Raw genomic sequence first — 16,082 nt, forward strand, 5'->3', positions numbered from 1 at the left:
TCAGAGAACACTTCAGACCTGTTCAGTCTGGAGGACATCCGATACGTTCTGAACTCCCAACGTTTAGCGTTTAAAGGCCTCCAGAGCAGGGGCTCCCAAACCGTCCCAAAGCATGTGTGCGTTTGACGTATAAAGCGCACTGCGCGCACAAAGTATGCGTGTGAAATGCCCCCCGGCTACACCAGATCTGTGGCGCGCGGCAGGTTTGTGCGGGACCTTCCGGGAGGATATATAGATACGCGCGCATGGGGGCATTAATATACGCACGTAAAGAATGTAGAACCGACCCTATTTTTAGAGCACGCGTAGGATGGCCCGCGGTATCCGTGCGTCTGTCTGGTGTAGCTGGTATCATTGACATATATTGGTCCTATCCAAACGCACTGTACGCGCGCAGTAAACGCATACGCACGCGCGCAAAACTGCCTGGTGTAGCTTGGCCGTGAGACCCAAACGTCTCCCCCGGGAATATAACCTCACTGTATTTGAAGACATCTAGGTCTTCCGCCGTAGTCTGAAAACCCACCTTTTCAGACTCCATCATGGCCCATAGCACTTACCCTAACCCCTTAGATAGCATTTCTGCAGACTTAGATAGCATCTGATACAGACTTATAGCATGTTATGTAGACAGCACTATAACTGCATTGTATATAGTTATAGCACGCCATAGTACATATGTATAGCATAGTAGTATATATATATATAGTTTATATGTATAGTCTCATAATATAGATATTCCACTGTTACCTTCTTAGCTTACGCATGTTTTATGATAAATGCTTTTTTGTGATGTATTCCCATGCTTTTTGTTCTTGCTTAATGTAAGTCGCTCTGGATTAAGAGCGTCTGCTAAATGCCTACATTGTAAATTGTAAATTGTAAAATAGTCTAGTTTAGTAAAGGTAAAAAAAAATGTCAAACTGCCAGGCGTCCGTTTTCCATCGTTTCCGACGTTCTTTTGTCGGTTCACTCGCGGTGTTTTGTCATGGCGTTCCTGTATAGCTCCGGTATACCGTTAGCTCATAGCATTAGCTTCTGTTGCCACTCGCTCTGCGCTGCGGCGTTCAGAGCGTGGGTTTTTTTTTATGCCGTTCAGACTCTCCATTGGCTGAGGAGGCAGCCAGTCATGATGACTAGGTGGTGTTTAGAGTCGTCTTTGCGGTCGTCAGTAGCGGTGCGTGCGGATGTAGGCCAGGCTGTTTCGGGGGGAAAAAAACAAGTGTTTATATTTACTCGCAACCCACAATAACGGGTCCACGAGCCACGACTCACGACCCCATGTGTTTGGGAAGCACTGGCCTGTAGATCATTTAGCATTGACCTTAACCCATTCTGACCTGAGATCAGATTCATACAAGGTTTCCACTGGACACACACTGGTCTGATTAACCCATTCTGACCTGAGATCAGATTCTAAAAAATGTCAGTCGTTCTTTGATTTTTCAAAAATAGCAGACCTACAAGCTTGTATCGCGCCACTCGGTGGCGCGCTATGAGCTTGTAGATCTGCTATTTTTCAATAGCTAAAGCATAACATGATAACACCGAAATGGGTTCCCGTTCAGAATGGATTAAACTTCAAACCCAATGCCACGAAAGCTGTTGTTCTTTTTAATTAAAGTTAGTCGGGACATCTCACTCACTCACCTCTGCACACCTGTGCCTCCTGTCACATTGTCCTTGAGCAAAAAAAGCTGCTAATTAAAGCTCCACCTTGCTCGCTTTGAACGGGATGATTTGTTCTAGTTCTTCAGTGTGACGTATATGTTCCAGTCCCTTCAGAGTGTCTCTCCGCCCTGAGCCTGGGAGGTCTGAGGTTCGATACCCATCCCGGGGTCACATAAAAGAAAACACCTGATCACCTGATCTATAATTAGTGTCATCGGGTAACACCGTGTGTGTGTGTGTGTGTGTGTGTGTGTGTGAAGAAGCAAAGATTTGAGTTAAAAAACGTTCGCTCTGAAATAATATATATTCAAAGATTTGCACCACATTTTCATGATTTTTTTCAAAATATAGCCGACCTATACAAGCTCATAGCGCGGCACTTGCCGACCGGTACACTCGGTGTGCCGATGCTATGAGTGTGCTATGAGTGTGCTATGAGTGTGCTATGAGTGTGCTATGAGTGTGCTATGAGTGTGCCGATGCTATGAGTGTGCTATGAGTGTGCTATGAGTGTGCTATGAGTGTGCCGATGCTATGAGTGTGCTATGAGTGTGCTATGAGTGTGCTATGAGTGTGCTATGAGTGTGCTATGAGTGTGCTATGAGTGTGCTATGAGTGTGCTATGAGTGTGCCGATGCTATGAGTGTGCTATGAGTGTGCTATGAGTGTGCTATGAGTGTGCCGATGCTATGAGTGCCGACCGAGTGCCAAGCAGAGCAGGGCGGCACTGGGTCCCATTTTTACAGTCTTTGGTATGTGACCCGGCCGGCCGGGGATCGAACCCCCGACCTCCCAGTCTCAGGGCGGACGCTCTCTAACCACAAGGCCACTGTCTGGCCTCTAAAGCTGTGTGTGTGTGTGTGTGTGTGTGTGTGTGTGTGTGTGTGTGTGTGTGTGTGTGTGTGTGTGTGTGTGTGTGTGTGTGTGTGTGTGTGTGTGTGTGTGTGTGTGTGTGTGTGTGTGTGTGTGTGTGTGTGTGTGTGTGTGTGCGTGCAGTACAGTCAGCATAAATGAGTGCGGCCAGCTCGTATGGAAAAACAACCTATATTCATCTACTGTATATTTTAATACAATATGTGTGTATTCAATGAGTGTGGCGGTACGAGTGTACCGTCCTGTGTTAGGGTTTGGCCTATGAGTGTCATGATCCGTGACCTGGTCTGTCACCCTGATGTGTTTCCCTATGTTCCTTGTTTTGGGTTTTACTTTTGTGTACTTTTACCTTTTATTTTGTAGTTCTAGTGTCTCTTGGTTTCCTATGTTGCCCATGTTTACCTGCCTTGTCTAACCCTGTGATTAGTGTAGTGTTCCCCTCCTGTGCCCTGTTATTCTCCCAGCCAATCCCTGAGTTGATTTGTCTGTTGTATTTCACCTGTGTCTAGTTAGTCCTTGTCTATTTATGTAACCTTGTGTTTTCACTTCTCCGTTGGTTCGTTGCTTTTGTTGCCTGTGAGTATTTTTGTAGCCTTGATGCCTTGCTTGTTTGATCCCCTAGTTTTCCCAGTATAGTTGTCCCCTTGTTTTCCTTGTGTTCCTCGTGTTCCTAGTTTTGTTTCCGACTGCCTCTGTGTTTTGTGAATTGCTGTACCTGGACTCCTGTTTTGGTCGCAATAAAAACACTGAACTTGACTTTCCTGCCTTTGCCTCTCATCCTGCATTTGGGTCCTACACCTTCCTGCCTCGCACACGTGACAATGAGTGTACCTACTGTGCCGAGCTTGTAGGTCTGCTATTTTTTTGAAAAATGGAAGAACCACTGACATAGAAATGTAGCTTTTTCAGGAAACTATCAGGATGTAGAAGAATTTTTTTAGAATCTAATCTCAGGTCAGAATGGGTTAAAGACCTATAAGGGTCCATTTGGTTACCAACTCTCCCTCGTTTACATGCAAGGGGACCACCTGGAACCCCCTCAAGGACCCCTGGGGGTCCCCAGACCACCTGGAACCCCCAGACCACCTGTAACCCCCTCAAGGACCCATGGTGGTCCCCGGACCACCTGGAACCCCCTGAAGGACCCCTGGGGGCCCCCAGACCACCTGGAACCCCCTGAAGGACCCCTGGGGGCCCCCAGACCACCTGGAACCCCCTGAAGGACCCCTGGGGGCCCCCAGACCACCTGGAACCCCCTGAAGGACCCCTGGGGGCCCCCAGACCACCTGGAACCCCCTGAAGGACCCCTGGGGGCCCTAGAGCGCGGTACGGTGGAGGTATTCCCTGAGGGCCTAATTGAGACCGCTAGTCGCTGATTGCCCTGCCGTGTGCTCAGCTCAATTACAGGTCAAAGGTCACCCGGGGGGATCTGATGTCATCTGAGGCCTGTGTACACATGCATGTCTCTCTCTCTCTCTCTCTCTCTCTCTCTCTCTCTCTCTCGTGCCTCTCCTCTCCTTTCTGTTTCCAAGACATGCACACACATGCTTTTCAGCCTCTCCGCATGTGTGTGTATGTGGACGGACGGTGCGTGTGTGCCTGCCTGCCTGCACAGTGCACGTAGACTAGTGTCTGTGTGTGTGTGTGTGTGTGTGTGTGTGTGTGTGTGTGTGTGTGTGTGTGTGTGTGTGTGTGTGTGTGTGTGTGTGAAAGCTTATTACACAATGGAACATTTCATTCATGCCACACGCCTTCCAGCCAAACTGGATGGCTCATGGCTCGGTAAAGTTGTGAAGCTCTGGAGTTTTAAGAGCAGCATTAAGTGACCTTCAACCGTACACAGAACTGTGTGAGAGAGAGAGAGAGAGAGAGAGAGAGAGTAGGCTGTGTAGTGTACACACTACACACTACACAGCCCTCGGATGAGAGAATCCGTCTCGTTTGTCACAAAGAAAAGATCCGACATTTCAACCTCAGAGAGGATAAAGGTCCTCTGCTGTCGGTAACGCTCACGGCTCACAACTTATAAACGAAATGACCGCATCGATGCGCCATACAGCGCCGCTCGCTCATGTCTGTGGGCTGTTTTATTTAAGATGCTGTGTTTCAAAGCAAGCGTGGAAACATCGTGGAAACGTCGTGTCGCAGTGGAGGGGCGCGATCAGAATTATTTTCACACATCTTCTTCTGCCAAGTGTGTGTGTGTGTGTGTGTGTGTGTGTGTGTGTGTGTGTGTGTGTGTGTGTGTGTGTGTGTGTGTGTGTGTGTGTGTGTGTGTGTGTGTGTGTGTGTGTGTGTGTGTGTGTGTGTGTGTGCGTGTGCCTCGATGGGTGATTCATAATACAGGATAATTCATGAAAGCAACGATTTGAAAGTGCAATCAATCTAAATGCAATCTATTTTCAGCGACGGGCACAGTTTAAACTGGTGAGAACTTTGGTATAGGGAGAGAAAACAAACAGCCACTCGTCAAGGCCCGGGGGGTGAGGAACTATGGAGGGGCTTTAAACCGTAGTGTATTTCCAGTGTGAAACAACAGAGGCAGAGGCAGAGCACACATCCATCTCTCAGTCGTGCTTTGAGCTCATAACTCCTGGCGGGTTGGAGTCTTGGCACCTTTAAATATTTGTGGTTAAGCCATTTAGCCCTGAGGTCGCATCAGTGTCACCCTTATAGCTTTTAAATATATTTTTTTATCCCACGATTTTGTAACCCATTTTTTCACCCCTGTGTCAATCATCTAATGTGATCCTGGGCTCTACACACCCTCCACCAACCTAGTCCCCATATATGGGGGACAAGGGGAGACCAACCTAGTCCCCATATATGGGGGACAAGGGGAGACCAACCTAGTCCCCATATATGGGGGACAAGGGGAGACCAACCTAGTCCCCATATATGGGGGACATGGGGAGACCAACCTAGTCCCCATATATGGGGGACAAGGGGAGACCAACCTAGTCCCCATATATGGGGGACAAGGGGAGACCAACCTAGTCCCCATATATGGGGGACAAGGGGAGACTAACCTAGTCCCCATATATGGGGGACAAGGGGAGACCAACCTAGTCCCCATATATGGGGGACAAGGGGAGACCAACCTAGTCCCCATATATGGGGGACAAGGGGAGAGCAATCTAGTCCCCATATATGGGGGACAAGGGGAGACCAACCTAGTCCCCATATATGGGGGACAAGGGGAGACCAACCTAGTCCCCATATATGGGGGACATGGGGAGACCAACCTAGTCCCCATATATGGGGGACAAGGGGAGACCAACCTAGTCCCCATATATGGGGGACAAGGGGAGACCAACCTAGTCCCCATATATGGGGGACAAGGGGAGACCAACCTAGTCCCCATATATGGGGGACAAGGGGAGAGCAACGGACTTGAACTCATGCTTCCTTCATGCCTGAGTGTCCAAGTTGCTCCTTTACACCTGACAGGGGGGAGTTTCCCTGGTTGGACGTAGCGCGTGGAAGGAACACGTTATTCCAACCAGTTCCTTTCCCCTCCATCAGGCGCCCCGGCTGGCCAGGGGGAGGCAGTTTAGTGACCAGGATTGCTGCATGTTTTTTGTGAGGGTACCTACCCTCACCACTTTAGACATTATTTGATCTGCTATTTTCCAGAGAAAAATCGTGAAAATGTGGTGCAAAGCTTTGAATATATTTATATATATATATTCTGTCACAGTGAACGTTTATAACTCATATCTTTGCTTCTGGGGGGGGGGGGGGGGGGGGATCCCTGGAACAACATATTGTCGTGTGTGTGGGGGGGGGGGGGGGTCTCCGGTCTAAATGGGTTAAAACAAGTCCAGAGCCCGGCCGAGGTGGTGCCGTGGGAATGAAGCATCAAACTGTGCACTTTAGCAGTGATTTACAGACAGCATAGCCTTGATGCTATCATCGCTTCATTCACTTCTGACTGAACGGAAACCTTCAAGGGTTTTCCCAAGGATATATTTATCAGTGATTCTATTTCTAGAGTGGATGTTTTAGAGCAGTTTGATGGCGATATAAAACTTTCATCCATCGCTCATACCCAAAGTATTAACCCATTCTGAACGGGAACCCATTTTGGTGTCAGCATCATGTTATGTTTTAGCTATTGAAAAATAGCAGATCTACAAGCTCGTAGCGCGCCACCGAGTGGCGCGCTACGAGCTTGTAGGTCTGCTATTTTTTGAAAAATCGAAGAACGACTGACAGGTCAGAATGGGTTAATCAGACCAGTGTGTGTCCAGTGGAAACCTCGTATGAATCTGATCTCAGGTCAGAATGGCTTAATCAGACCAGTGTGTGTCCAGTGGAAACCTCGTATGAATCTGATCTCAGGTCAGAATGGGTTAAGTCTTGTTTTTTAGCAACACACACATTCCCACTGACGTTGTGGTTGCCATGTCTGGGGTGTATAGGCACACACACACATTCCCACTGACGTTGTGGTTGCCATGTCTGTTGTCTCCATAGCGACAGCATGCCAACGCGGATCGCCCTGATCTGCTTCCTGTCTCTGGTCATGCTGATGACCATCCTGGGAAACCTGCTGGTGATGACGGCCGTGTGCAAGGACCGCCTCCTGAGGTACCTGTCTGTCTGTCTGTCTGTCTGTCTGTCTGTCTGTCTGTCTGTCTGTCTGTCTGTCTGTCTGTCTGTCTGCCTGTCTGTCTGTCTGCCTGTCTGCCTGTCTGTCTGTCTGTCTGTCTGTCTGTCTGTCTGTCTGTCTGTCTGTCTGCCTGTCTGCCTGTCTGTCTGTCTGTCTGTCTGTCTGTCTGTCTGTCTGTCTGTCTGTCTGCCTGTCTGCCTGTCTGTCTGTCTGTCTGTCTGTCTGTCTGTCTGTCTGTCTGTCTGCCTGTCTGCCTGTCTGCCTGCCTGCCTGTCTGTCTGTCTGTCTGTTACAACAGTTACATGTCCTTATAGCTCTGGTTATAGAAACAGTTACATGTCCTTATAGCTCTGGTTATAGAAACAGTTACATGTCCTTATAGCTCTGGTTATAGAAACAGTTACATGTCCTTATAGCTCTGGTTATAAACAGTTACAGGTCCTTATAGCTCTGGTTATAGAAACAGTTACATGTCCTTATAGCTCTGGTTATAAACAGTTACATGTCCTTATAGCTCTGGTTATAAACAGTTACATGTCCTTATAGCTCTGGTTATAGAAACAGTTACATGTCCTTATAGCTCTGGTTATAAACAGTTACATGTCCTTATAGCTCTGGTTATATAAACAGTTACATGTCCTTATAGCTCTGGTTATAAACAGTTACATGTCCTTATAGCTCTGGTTATAGAAACAGTTACATGTCCTTATAGCTCTGGTTATAGAAACAGTTACATGTCCTTATAGCTCTGGTTATAAACAGTTACATGTCCTTATAGCTCTGGTTATAAACAGTTACATGTCCTTATAGCTCTGGTTATAGAAACAGTTACATGTCCTTATAGCTCTGGTTATAAACAGTTACATGTCCTTATAGCTCTGGTTATAGAAACAGTTACATGTCCTTATAGCTCTGGTTATAAACAGTTACATGTCCTTATAGCTCTGGTTATAAACAGTTACATGTCCTTATAGCTCTGGTTATAGAAACAGTTACATGTCCTTATAGCTCTGGTTATAGAAACAGTTACATGTCCTTATAGCTCTGGTTATAGAAACAGTTACATGTCCTTATAGCTCTGGTTATAAACAGTTACATGTCCTTATAGCTCTGGTTATAGAAACAGTTACATGTCCTTATAGCTCTGGTTATAGAAACAGTTACATGTCCTTATAGCTCTGGTTATAAACAGTTACATGTCCTTATAGCTCTGGTTATAAACAGTTACATGTCCTTATAGCTCTGGTTATAGAAACAGTTACATGTCCTTATAGCTCTGGTTATAAACAGTTACAGGTCCTTATAGCTCTGGTTATATAAACAGTTACATGTCCTTATAGCTCTGGTTATAAACAGTTACATGTTCTTATAGCTCTGGTTATAAACAGTTACATGTCCTTATAGCTCTGGTTATAAACAGTTACATGTCCTTATAGCTCTGGTTATAAACAGTTACATGTCCTTATAGCTCTGGTTATATAAACAGTTACATGTCCTTATAGCTCTGGTTATAGAAACAGTTACATGTCCTTATAGCTCTGGTTATAGAAACAGTTACATGTCCTTATAGCTCTGGTTATAGAAACAGTTACATGTCCTTATAGCTCTGGTTATAGAAACAGTTACATGTCCTTATAGCTCTGGTTATAAACAGTTACATGTCCTTATAGCTCTGGTTATAGAAACAGTTACATGTCCTTATAGCTCTGGTTATAGAAACAGTTACATGCCCTTATAGGTCTGGTTATAAACAGTTACAGGTCCTTATAGCTCTGGTTATAAACAGTTACATGTCCTTATAGCTCTGGTTATAGAAACAGTTACATGTCCTTATAGCTCTGGTTATAAACAGTTACATGTCCTTATAGCTCTGGTTATAAACAGTTACATGTCCTTATAGCTCTGGTTATAAACAGTTACATGTCCTTATAGCTCTGGTTATAGAAACAGTTACATGTCCTTATAGCTCTGGTTATAAACAGTTACATGTCCTTATAGCTCTGGTTATAAACAGTTACATGTCCTTATAGCTCTGGTTATAAACAGTTACATGTCCTTATAGCTCTGGTTATAAACAGTTACATGTCCTTATAGCTCTGGTTATAAACAGTTACATGTCCTTATAGCTCTGGTTATAAACAGTTACATGTCCTTATAGCTCTGGTTATAGAAACAGTTACATGTCCTTATAGCTCTGGTTATAGAAACAGTTACATGTCCTTATAGCTCTGGTTATAAACAGTTACATGTCCTTATAGCTCTGGTTATAAACAGTTACATGTCCTTATAGCTCTGGTTATAGAAACAGTTACATGTCCTTATAGCTCTGGTTATAGAAACAGTTACAGGTCCTTATAGCTCTGGTTATATAAACAGTTACATGTCCTTATAGCTCTGGTTATAGAAACAGTTACATGTCCTTATAGCTCTGGTTATAGAAACAGTTACATGTCCTTATAGCTCTGGTTATAAACAGTTACATGTCCTTATAGCTCTGGTTATAAACAGTTACATGTCCTTATAGCTCTGGTTATATAAACAGTTACATGTCCTTATAGCTCTGGTTATATAAACAGTTACATGTCCTTATAGCTCTGGTTATAGAAACAGTTACATGTCCTTATAGCTCTGGTTATAAACAGTTACATGTCCTTATAGCTCTGGTTATAGAAACAGTTACATGTCCTTATAGCTCTGGTTATAGAAACAGTTACATGTCCTTATAGCTCTGGTTATAGAAACAGTTACATGTCCTTATAGCTCTGGTTATAAACAGTTACATGTCCTTATAGCTCTGGTTATAAACAGTTACATGTCCTTATAGCTCTGGTTATAGAAACAGTTACATGTCCTTATAGCTCTGGTTATAAACAGTTACATGTCCTTATAGCTCTGGTTATAAACAGTTACATGTCCTTATAGCTCTGGTTATAGAAACAGTTACATGTCCTTATAGCTCTGGTTATAAACAGTTACATGTCCTTATAGCTCTGGTTATAGAAACAGTTACATGTCCTTATAGCTCTGGTTATAGAAACAGTTACATGTCCTTATAGCTCTGGTTATAGAAACAGTTACATGTCCTTATAGCTCTGGTTATAGAAACAGTTACATGTCCTTATAGCTCTGGTTATAGAAACAGTTACATGTCCTTATAGCTCTGGTTATAAACAGTTACATGTCCTTATAGCTCTGGTTATAAACAGTTACATGTCCTTATAGCTCTGGTTATAAACAGTTACATGTCCTTATAGCTCTGGTTATAAACAGTTACATGTCCTTATAGTTCTGGTTATAAACAGTTACATGTCCTTATAGCTCTGGTTATAAACAGTTACATGTCCTTATAGCTCTGGTTATAAACAGTTACATGTCCTTATAGCTCTGGTTATAGAAACAGTTACATGTCCTTATAGCTCTGGTTATAAACAGTTACATGTCCTTATAGCTCTGGTTATAAACAGTTACATGTCCTTATAGCTCTGGTTATAAACAGTTACATGCAGGGCTCCAGACTAACTTTTTCACAGGTAGCACTGGTGCCACCTACCTTTTCATTTGGTAGCGCCACCAGAAATTAGGTAGCACCATTTTTTTCTTTGTATAGCGTGGTATTATTACATGATCTTATCGTGCCCCCACATAGGGCGCCATTTATTTTTGTAGTGGTTTCCACCATTAAAGGTTTGAATCATAAAACCCCCCTACAAAGGTCACTGTGTGAAAAACAGCAACCTACCTGGTTATACTTCAAAACACTGTAGATGGTTTGAACCCAACACAAAGTCACTCAGTCTAGGCAATATTTATATTCCACACACAGTCAGAAAGTCAGTTTAAGGTTTTGTGTTGAAAATTAAATGCAGTCCAAACCTTTGGGATTAATAAAGTGACAATTTGTACAATATCCCATTACGATTATCCAAATTAATTCCTTATTATAATATTTTTACATTTTGGAAAAAATCTTTTGCAATGTGAAATGCCACCAAATTCTTAATCCTTTTCCTTGTCTTCATGGGCCAAGTTGGCCAACTTGTGAAAGCTGCATACTTTTATTGTGAAGGCAAAAGTTTCTAAATGCTCTCAGAGCCTGCATATCTCCGCATGCTGAAAATAGCTGATCTACAAGCTCACAACATGTCGAGGACGCGACGCGTTGTGAGCTTGTAGATCAGCCATTTTCAGCACACACTTTGTACGACGAAGAATAAATCAGGCATCAGTGCTCTTCACTCACTGGGAGGGAGATTAATGTCTTTTGTTGGCCGATCATCATGTATGGACACAGGCTACCTCCTCGACGCAAACATAACAAGCTTTGGAAGCTATTTTTCGTGGCACATTATATGTTTAATCAAACAACAAGTTTACCTCCTCACTTATTGTTTGGGTCGGGAGCTTACAGTCTATGGTCGGGAGTCGGCTGTCTGTGTAGATCATGACTGATCATCATGCAGTTAGATATGCGCGCTGCGCTCCAGTGAAATTCTACAGCTGAGAAAGATTAGTTAATTTGTGTCGGATAAACGTTCAGACCTGAATATATATTCGCCTCGGTTCGTCCAGTTTGTACCGCGGCAGGTCGCGCTGCGCCTGTTTGCGCAATTATCGTCTTTGCATTGACTTTGCAGGCAGGCAGAGAGAGAGAAAGAGAGGGGATTCGATTGAGCCAAAAGAAAGTAATACTTTATTATCGCACTACTAATAGCCGCCCGGTGCCCGTGCCTCAGTGTTGAGACGGAGTAAAAATAAATAAATAAACGGATCGTTTTTCTTTCTTTTTTCCGCACATTTCCAAGTATCACCGGTGCGACCTCATTACATTTTAAGTATCACCATAAGAAATTAAGTCGCATATGCGACCTAATAGGTCGCACGCTGGAGCCCTGGTTACATGTCCTTATAGCTCTGGTTATAGAAACTGTTACATGTCCTTATAGCTCTGGTTATAGAAACAGTTACATGTCCTTATAGCTCTGGTTATAGAAACAGTTACATGTCCTTATAGATCTGGTTATAAACAGTTACATGTCCTTATAGCTCTGGTTATATAAACAGTTAGATGTCCTTATAGCTCTGGTTATAAACAGTTACATGTCCTTATAGCTCTGGTTATAGAAACAGTTACATGTCCTTATAGCTCTGGTTATAGAAACAGTTACATGTCCTTATAGCTCTGGTTATAGAAACAGTTACATGTCCTTATAGCTCTGGTTATAAACAGTTACATGTCCTTATAGCTCTGGTTATAAACAGTTACATGTCCTTATAGCTCTGGTTATAGAAACAGTTACATGTCCTTATAGCTCTGGTTATATAAACAGTTACATGTCCTTATAGCTCTGGTTATAGAAACAGTTACATGTCCTTATAGCTCTGGTTATAGAAACAGTTACATGTCCTTATAGCTCTGGTTATAAACAGTTACATGTCCTTATAGCTCTGGTTATAGAAACAGTTACATGTCCTTATAGCTCTGGTTATAGAAACAGTTACATGTCCTTATAGCTCTGGTTATAGAAACAGTTACATGTCCTTATAGCTCTGGTTATAAACAGTTACATGTCCTTATAGCTCTGGTTATAAACAGTTACATGTCCTTATAGCTCTGGTTATAGAAACAGTTACATGTCCTTATAGCTCTGGTTATAAACAGTTACATGTCCTTATAGCTCTGGTTATAAACAGTTACATGTCCTTATAGCTCTGGTTATAAACAGTTACATGTCCTTATAGCTCTGGTTATAAACAGTTACATGTCCTTATAGCTCTGGTTATAAACAGTTACATGTCCTTATAGCTCTGGTTATAAACAGTTACCTGTCCTTATAGCTCTGGTTATAAACAGTTACATGTCCTTATAGCTCTGGTTATAGAAACAGTTACATGTCCTTATAGCTCTGGTTATAAACAGTTACATGTCCTTATAGCTCTGGTTATAAACAGTTACATGTCCTTATAGCTCTGGTTATAAACAGTTACATGTCCTTATAGCTCTGGTTATATAAACAGTTACATGTCCTTATAGCTCTGGTTATAAACAGTTACATGTCCTTATAGCTCTGGTTATAGAAACAGTTACATGTCCTTATAGCTCTGGTTATAGAAACAGTTACATGTCCTTATAGCTCTGGTTATAGAAACAGTTACATGTCCTTATAGCTCTGGTTATAAACAGTTACATGTCCTTATAGCTCTGGTTATAAACAGTTACATGTCCTTATAGCTCTGGTTATAAACAGTTACATGTCCTTATAGTTCTGGTTATAAACAGTTACAGGTCCTTATAGCTCTGGTTATAGAAACAGTTACATGTCCTTATAGCTCTGGTTATAAACAGTTACATGTCCTTATAGCTCTGGTTATAAACAGTTACATGTCCTTATAGCTCTGGTTATAGAAACAGTTACATGTCCTTATAGCTCTGGTTATAGAAACAGTTACATGTCCTTATAGCTCTGGTTATAGAAACAGTTACATGTCCTTATAGCTCTGGTTATAGAAACAGTTACATGTCCTTATAGCTCTGGTTATAAACAGTTACATGTCCTTATAGCTCTGGTTATATAAACAGTTACATGTCCTTATAGCTCTGGTTATAAACAGTTACATGTCCTTATAGCTCTGGTTATAAACAGTTACATGTCCTTATAGCTCTGGTTATAAACAGTTACATGTCCTTATAGCTCTGGTTATAGAAACAGTTACATGTCCTTATAGCTCTGGTTATAGAAACAGTTACATGTCCTTATAGCTCTGGTTATATAAACGGTTACATGTCCTTATAGCTCTGGTTATAAACAGTTACATGTCCTTATAGCTCTGGTTATAAACAGTTACATGTTCTTATAGCTCTGGTTATAGAAACAGTTACATGCCATTATAGCTCTGGTTATAGAAACAGTTACATGTCCTTATAGCTCTGGTTATAGAAACAGTTACATGTCCTTATAGCTCTGGTTATAGAAACAGTTACATGTCCTTATAGCTCTGGTTATAAACAGTTACATGTCCTTATAGCTCTGGTTATAGAAACAGTTACATGTCCTTATAGCTCTGGTTATAAACAGTTACATGTCCTTATAGCTCTGGTTATAAACAGTTACATGTCCTTATAGCTATGGTTATAGAAACATTTACATGTCCTTATAGCTCTGGTTATAAACAGTTACATGTCCTTATAGCTCTGGTTATAAACAGTTACATGTCCTTATAGCTCTGGTTATAGAAACAGTTACATGTCCTTATAGCTCTGGTTATAGAAACAGTTACATGTCCTTATAGCTCTGGTTATAAACAGTTACATGTCCTTATAGCTCTGGTTATAGAAACAGTTACATGTCCTTATAGCTCTGGTTATAGAAACAGTTACATGTCCTTATAGCTCTGGTTATAGAAACAGTTACATGTCCTTATAGCTCTGGTTATAGAAACAGTTACATGTCCTTATAGCTCTGGTTATAAACAGTTACATGTCCTTATAGCTCTGGTTATAAACAGTTACATGTCCTTATAGCTATGGTTATAGAAACAGTTACATGTCCTTATAGCTCTGGTTATAGAAACAGTTACATGTCCTTATAGCTCTGGTTATAAACAGTTACATGTCCTTATAGCTCTGGTTATAGAAACAGTTACATGTCCTTATAGCTCTGGTTATAGAAACAGTTACATGTCCTTATAGCTCTGGTTATATAAACAGTTACATGTCCTTATAGCTCTGGTTATAGAAACAGTTACATGTCCTTATAGCTCTGGTTATAAACAGTTACATGTCCTTATAGCTCTGGTTATAAACAGTTACATGTCCTTATAGCTCTGGTTATAGAAACAGTTACATGTCCTTATAGCTCTGGTTATAGAAACAGTTACATGTCCTTATAGCTCTGGTTATAAACAGTTACATGTCCTTATAGCTCTGGTTATAGAAACAGTTACATGTCCTTATAGCTCTGGTTATAAACAGTTACATGTCCTTATAGCTCTGGTTATAAACAGTTACATGTCCTTATAGCTCTGGTTATAAACAGTTACATGTCCTTATAGCTCTGGTTATAAACAGTTACATGTCCTTATAGCTCTGGTTATAAACAGTTACATGTCCTTATAGCTCTGGTTATAAACAGTTACATGTCCTTATAGCTCTGGTTATAAACAGTTACATGTCCTTATAGCTCTGGTTATAGAAACAGTTACATGTCCTTATAGCTCTGGTTATAAACAGTTACATGTCCTTATAGCTCTGGTTATAGAAACAGTTACATGTCCTTATAGCTCTGGTTATAGAAACAGTTACATGTCCTTATAGCTCTGGTTATAGAAACAGTTACATGTCCTTATAGCTCTGGTTATAGAAACAGTTACATGTCCTTATAGCTCTGGTTATAAACAGTTACATGTCCTTATAGCTCTGGTTATAAACAGTTACATGTCCTTATAGCTCTGGTTATAGAAACAGTTACATGTCCTTATAGCTCTGGTTATAGAAACAGTTACATGTCCTTATAGCTCTGGTTATAAACAGTTACATGTCCTTATAGCTCTGGTTATAAACAGTTACATGTCCTTATAGCTCTGGTTATAAACAGTTACATGTCCTTATAGCTCTGGTTATAGAAACAGTTACATGTCCTTATAGCTCTGGTTATAAACAGTTACATGTCCTTATAGCTCTGGTTATAGAAACAGTTACATGTCCTTATAGCTCTGGTTATAAACAGTTACATGTCCTTATAGCTCTGGTTATAGAAACAGTTACATGTCCTTATAGCTCTGGTTATAGAAACAGTTACATGTCCTTATAGCTCTGGTTATAGAAACAGTTACATGTCCTTATAGCTCTGGTTATAAACAGTTACATGTCCTTATAGCTCTGGTTATAAACAGTTACATGTCCTTATAGCTCTGGTTATAAACAGTT

General features: G+C 41.8%; 1 protein-coding gene across 1 annotated transcript in view; it reads left to right on the plus strand.

Annotated features, from left to right (window-relative positions):
* Window positions 1-7,030: 7,030 nt before the first annotated feature.
* The window catches only part of LOC310873849 (5-hydroxytryptamine receptor 4-like), a gene marked incomplete at both ends in the record, with an annotated part of 24,117 nt that continues 15,065 nt past the window's right edge, over window positions 7,031-16,082 (plus strand). Inside the window, one exon of the mRNA XM_083786400.1 lies at window positions 7,031-7,137. Coding sequence (XP_083642526.1) covers window positions 7,031-7,137 — 107 coding nt within the window. The remainder of the gene's footprint in view (window positions 7,138-16,082) is intronic.

This window comes from Protomyctophum parallelum (genome assembly GCF_964188405.1).
Source record: "Protomyctophum parallelum genome assembly, chromosome: 16".
Classification (NCBI taxonomy): Eukaryota; Metazoa; Chordata; class Actinopteri; order Myctophiformes; family Myctophidae; genus Protomyctophum; species Protomyctophum parallelum.